Source organism: Hyaena hyaena, unplaced genomic scaffold, assembly GCF_003009895.1.
Source record: "Hyaena hyaena isolate Hyena2069 unplaced genomic scaffold, ASM300989v1 scaffold_35, whole genome shotgun sequence".
Taxonomy (NCBI): domain Eukaryota; kingdom Metazoa; phylum Chordata; class Mammalia; order Carnivora; family Hyaenidae; genus Hyaena; species Hyaena hyaena.
Window position 1 is genome coordinate 3,011,246 of NW_024080667.1, and position 6,160 is coordinate 3,017,405.

Here is a 6,160-nt window from a genome sequence, read left to right on the forward strand (position 1 = left end):
CCCCCCCCCCCCCCCCCCCCCACCGGCCCGCCCCTCCACCTCGGCCTCGCACCATGAAGCCAACAAGGCTTGTTCACGGACAGGGTGCAGAAGGTAAGAGGAGGAATCTGAGGGGCCTGGCTTTAAACGTGATAAAGAGGAAAATGGGTCTGGGAAGGCCCCAGACAAGGTCCTGCCTGAGCTGAGCGTCAAGGTTTGAGCAGGAGCTGGGAGAAGGGGGTTCCTGCTGTGCCCCCTCTTAGAGGTGGCCTGGGTGCAGGGAGCGCTGTGACCGGCAGGCGGGAAAACCAGCCGATGGAGCCGAGAGAACGCGACTCCTTTCCCTGTCTCCCCAGGACGAGATGGCCTTCTGCTACACCCAGGCCCCCCACAAGACGCTCTCCTTGGTCCTGGACACTCCTCGGGGCCTCCCGCTGGAAGACTTCCCCATGAAATACTCACTGGTGTGGGGCTCAGTTTGGCTGAACTGAACTCGGTCTGACCTGTCGGACCTGGTGGCTGCCTGGACGTGATGGGGTGGCCCAGGGGGAGGGCCCAAGCGGCCTCTGGGAGAAGGGGGTGTGGGACTCTACCCGAGAGTCTGGATGTAGGGGTGAGGCTGGGGCCCGAAGCCTGTCCTTCCTGACACCCCTGCCCCACTGTGTCTCCTTGCAGAGCCCAGGGGTTGGGTACGTGATCCAGTATGCCAAGGACCACAGGGTGGCCAGCATGGATTCCATTGGGAACCTGATGGTGTCCCCACCCGTCAAGGTGGAGGGGAAAGAATACCCCCTGGGCAGGCTCCTCATTGGCAGCTGCTTTTACCCCAGGTAAGGCAAGAGGCCAGGTGGTGGCCAGCTGTCTTAAGGGACCCTGGCGTTTCGCCTGGCGCCACCTGCCTTCCGCACAACTTGGCAGGTCATCTGTTCGGGACCATTCTTTAAAGTGCCAAGAAGGGACTTTTCAGTCTTTGGTTGTCCTGAGAGACTACAGGTAGAAAAAGCAGACAGACCTCCTCCTTTTGAGTGGGGACCCCAGGGTTTAAATTGGAAGGATGCTAAACCTGGCTGGCCTTCGTGACTCCTTGCTGGCCACGAATCTACATCCAGGAGATACCTGTGTCCCAGGGTTCAGAGCTTGAGTACTTTGGCTTCGGTCCTGAGTTGGCCCAGAGTAAGGGACTCTTAGCCACCCCGTCCTTTATGGACCAGTCACTTGAGCCCAGTGGTTAGAGCAGCCAGTTAGCAGAAGGGGAGCCTGATGGCTATGAACACATGAGAAGGCAGAACGACTATGCAGACGTATGGGCCGATGGTAAGGACCCTCTCCAAAAAGTGGCGGGAGGTAGATCACGTCCTAACTGAGCAACTACTACAGCCCAAGGGGAGTAGGTAGCGGCCAAACCACACCGTACGGGCTCAGGCGCTGTTCGTTCCACCCTCCCCTCAGCAAGGAGGGCCGAGACATGAGCAAGGCCCTCCGGGACTTCCTCTCCGCCCAGCGAGTCCAGGCCCCGGTGCAGCTCTTCTCGGACTGGCTGATGGTCGGCCACATAGACGAGTTCATGTGCTTCATCCCCACACAGGATAAGAGTGAGGGCGAAAAGGTCTGTTGGGGGGGGGGGGAAGGGGAGTAGGGGTGGAGAGGGGGGCCTCCTTTTAAAGTCCCTTGGAAGCTTCTGGAGAGGAAGCTGGCTAGCCTCTGATCCCAGTTGTCTCTGCAGGGCTTCCGGCTGCTCCTGGCCAGCCCCAGCTCCTGCTACAGGCTGTTCGAGGAGAAACAGAAGGAGGGCTATGGAGACATGACTCTGTTTGAGGAGGTCAGAGAGGACCAGCTCCTCTCCAACGGTAAGGGAAGCCCCTCGGCCCTTCTCCCAGGGGTCCTTTCCAGAAGGCCAGTTTCCCTCTGTTCCACCTGCTTGGAAGAACCTCAGAGAAGCATTACAAGCCTAACCTGGACACTGGACATCTAGTTCTGTCTCGGGGCATACGGACCAGCCAGCCAGAAGTCCCGGGGAGGCTGGAGTATATGCGGAGGAGACTCTGGGCGGGGGTGGCAAGCCAGGTGCTACCAGCACTCATGTCTGGATCTACTCCAGGAATGTGGAGTCAGGTGTCTGGGCATTGGGAGTTCAGGGGTCCCCAGTTACCCCCGTGGAAAACCTCCATGGACGGGCAGAGAGGATGTCGCTGCTGCACAGTAATTCTAAGTGCCAAGGGAACCCAGAGAGGGGGTTGCTGGGAGGCTCTCTAGCTCTTTGCTGCCCTAAGTGCAGCTTCTACGTCCCAGGGGAACTTGTCCCAGAAATGCAGAATTTCAGCCCCCACCTCTGATCTGGTAAGCCACCTTTGGGGTGGGCCCCAGGGGTCACAGGGTCCTAGAAGCACTTCCAGGTGACATCCAGGAAGCGTGAATCACGAATCCCACACCACGTGCCCAAGCCGTTGTGTTCCGTCCGCTGGGGACTGAACTGGGCACCCCTTTCCTAAAGACCAAGCAATGGAGGAGCACAGTTAAATGATCTGGTCAAGGTCACGGGTTGGTCAGGTCCAGTGATGCACGGAGCTGCCTGGGTGAGAGGTTGAGTCGGGGTTCAAGCCACCTTGCCTGTTACGGCTGCCTCCCCAGGGCCCGAGGGGCTGGTGGCTGTCAAAGTACTCCCTGGCTTTTATGGACCCTGATGTCAGTCCCCAGTTGGGACATGTGACCTTAGGTTGGTCTCTGGAGACTGGCCAGGCCACCCGTCACAGTCACCGGGGCAACGATCTACTGAGTTGGCTGTGCCCAGGAAGTCAGCCCGTCCCTGGAGGCCCTGCTCCCTGGCCTACGGTCTGCCTGCCCTTTCCTTTTCCCTACAGGGAGGGAGGCCAATACCATCAACCAACTTCTAGCTGATGAAAACATGAGGAAGCAGAACGACTATGTAGAGGTACGGATGGGCCTCTCAACAGTGCGGGAAGGTAGACCAGGTCCTAACTGAGCAACTACTACAGCCCAAGCACCATGAAAGGCACCATGGTCCTCGAGATGACCTCACAGAGCAAACAAGGATAGTGAGGCCTAAGAGTCCAAGTGCAAACCCAAGCCATGACTTGGGGAACTGGACTTGATCCCAAGTCTGACTCCCTAAGACCTCTCCATGCCCCTCAGGTTGCTGAGTGTCTGATCGGAAAGTGGAGCCCCCACCCCCGAATCCCCTAAGCACTTAGCTCCAAGTTCCAGAGATTTGGACTAGGGCCATCTCCATGCTTCCTCAAGGGGCCCATGAACGGGGTTCCAGGTCACCTGGCACCTCCTGCTTCAAAGTGTGAATCCCTGGCTGTGGGGAGAAGAGTTTCCCAGAAGAGCTCCTCCCACTCTCTGTGGGAAGCAGAGGCCTGGAGAAGGGCAAGGACTTCCCCAGGGTCATAGATCAGCCCAAACAGCCTTGCCCATTGGCTCCTCCTGGCTCCTAGCTGGGGGGGTGGGGGGAGTATTCTGTGCCTCAGTGAGAGGGCACCGACCTTTGCTTAGCAGGGAAGGCCTCTTGGCACAGCACGGTGGACACTGGCCAGGGATGGAGTCAAAGCTCCATCTCAGCCCTGGGGACTCCTATCCTGAGGGTGGAGGTCAGGAGCCCTATGTCCAGACCTGGGAAACAGGTGATCAGAGCAAGTGCCCCAAGGGTGGGGGCAGGGCAACTGCTCACACCCCTTCCTAAGGAAGGCCTTCTTCCCCTGCCCTTGCCTGGGGCCTCTACTCCGGCAGGGAGGGCAAAGGGCCCACATGCTAGACAGTTAGGACCGGTGGCTGCTTTGCACAGACCAGCTGTGGGACCCTGGCCTTTCCTCTGAGCTGCACCGCCTCTCAGAAAGGGAACCGTGTGCCCTATATCAGAAGGTGGGCAAGGCACGAAAGGTGCCCAGCACCTGGTGAGGGAAGAAGACAAGATGGCAGCCGAGCCAGGCCATATTCCCCTGAGCTTCTCCCTTCCCCATGACTGTCCTCTGCCACCCCACAGAAGTGCATTAACCTGAACCGTGACATCCTGAAGAAGGAGCTGGGCCTGGCGGAGAGGGACATAATTGACATCCCGCAGCTCTTCTGCTTGGAACAGCTGACCAACATCCCCTCCAACCAGCAGACCGGGAAATTCTTCGCGAGGCCGTACTTCCCTGACCTGGTGAGGACCTGGCCGGGTAGGGGGTCTGTTCCGCTAACTCTGGCTGGTCTGAGCTACGTGGTGCTGGACCAGAGGCACGGGCACGGCAGACAGTGGTGCCTGAGAGGAAGTGAGAGGGGAGCTCCTAGCTCCCTCCTCAGGTAGGGGGCGCTCCTGAGGCGAGCGGGTCCCACGCCTGGTGACCGGCCAAGCACTGACCACAGGCCGGGCCCTGGGCTCCCCCCCAACCTTGAGGGGGCCACGGTTCCCCTCTTCCAAGTCCCAGGGACACAGGCCCTGTGTTCACCGGTCACATGGGTAGCTTCTAATTTCACAAGACCAGTGTGTGGCCCTCTGGGAGCAGGTAGGGGTAGCGGTGTGGGGGGGCCAGTGCCTTTGGGGGGGAGAGGCTGCGGCTGAGAAAGGAGGAAGTCAACCGCCAGCTCGGGCATTCTAGGAGAGGTGCCGACTACGGTGCAGAGACGACGTTCGTCCAGTGTAAAATACAGCAGGGGGCGGGCCCCGGGAGCTCTGCAGAGCCAGGCCTTGGCTGGGCAGGATTTCGGTTTTGGGAGCGCTAAACACAGGCGAGCTGGGATTTTGCGGAGGGTGACCGGTGCTGGCTGCAGGAGCGGAGCCTACAGAAAAGGTTCCCTGTGCGGGCTGCCGGTGGCCTAGTCCCACCCCGGCACTGGTGGCTTTCTTCCACGGCTCCGCCACCCTACCTCGGCCTTGTTTGTCCTGACAGCTGCAGATGATTGTGATGGGCAAGAATCTAGGCATCCCCAAGCCCTTTGGGCCCCAGATCAAGGGCACCTGCTGCCTGGAGAGAAAGATCTGCCAGTTGCTAGAGCCCCTGGGCTTCAAGTGCACTTTCATTAATGACTTTGACTGCTACCTGACTGAAGTCGGGGACTTCTGTGCCTGTGCCAACATCCGCCGGGTGCCCTTTGCCTTCAAGTGGTGGAGGATGGTGCCTGAGCCCCAGGCCTAGCGCCCCAGCCTCGCCCCGCCAGGAGTGGCCCATTACGCACCAGTCGATGGTGTTCGGATCCCTTGGCCGTGTGGAAGGCCCTATACCCCTCCCTTACCCCATCTACCCCTCTTCCTCAGCCTCCAGGGGGGTGGCAAACAGCCAGCTTGAAAATGGTCTGCAGCTGAGAAGTGGCTGTTAAGCACCCATTAAAGTTCTACCTGTTCTGAATGCATTTTGGCAGCAGCGACCTTGTTTTTGTTTTGAGGAAGGGGTAATGTCGAAGGGCAGAACAATGAGCCCCTGGGACCTGTGTGGGGGTAGGGACTGGGCTGCCCTCTCCTCTTCCTCACCCCAGCCTTTGCAGCGGGACAGCCTGGACTCAGACCCTTTGAAGTGGTCTCCAGTTCAGCACCTCAGACAAGCTGGTCTCCGTGCTCGAGCTGTGAGCACCTCCCAGCTCGGGGAAGGGAGAGAGGGCTCCTCGTCAGGTCTGGTGGGAGCTGGGGTGCGCAGGGAGGGGTCTTGCCTTGTGGGCAGCTGGCTTCAGCTGGGGTCCCTTCTCGTGAAGCCTGGAAGGGCCAGGAGCCAGAAAATGTCCACCCGGGCGTTCAGAGGCCCCAGGGTCGACGGCACAAAGATGTTGTTAGAGTAAATGCTTCTGAGGCTGAACAAGCACTGGCTGCCCCCACTCTGCCCCTCGTGTGTGTGTGTGGGGGGGGGGGGGGCTGTGCTCGTGACAAAGCGCCAGCATCCCGGAGGCCCCACAAACGGTGACCAGGGGCGGATGGTGGCGGAATGCAGGTGGGCAGGGGCCTGGCTGAGAGTTCAGCCCAGTCACCTTGGGAGCTAAGGCTGCCGCAGGCCCCAACAGGACATGCCCGAGGCTTCTGAACACGTGGCTGGCTCCTCAGCGCCCCCTGGTGGACACCTCACAGCCAGCCTGGGCCCAAGGGGCACGTTTTCAACCTGTGCCTAAGGGCTTGGGCTCCCCTAGGAAGGACTAGTGGGAAAGAACACGTGATTCTAGGTCCATGAAATATACCACTGTTCCAGAGCTTTCCCCA

The 6,160-nt window shown here is 59.8% G+C and overlaps 1 protein-coding gene across 1 annotated transcript in view; it reads left to right on the top strand.

The window, feature by feature from the left end:
• The window catches only part of PADI6 (peptidyl arginine deiminase 6), a 21,702-nt gene extending 16,588 nt beyond the window's left edge, over nt 1-5,114 (top strand). The window contains 7 exon segments of the mRNA XM_039228925.1: nt 336-443; nt 655-809; nt 1,429-1,585; nt 1,703-1,826; nt 2,838-2,908; nt 3,980-4,141; nt 4,869-5,114. Of these exon segments, the coding sequence (XP_039084856.1) occupies nt 336-443; nt 655-809; nt 1,429-1,585; nt 1,703-1,826; nt 2,838-2,908; nt 3,980-4,141; nt 4,869-5,114 (1,023 nt within the window).
• The last annotated feature ends 1,046 nt before the right edge of the window (nt 5,115-6,160 follow it).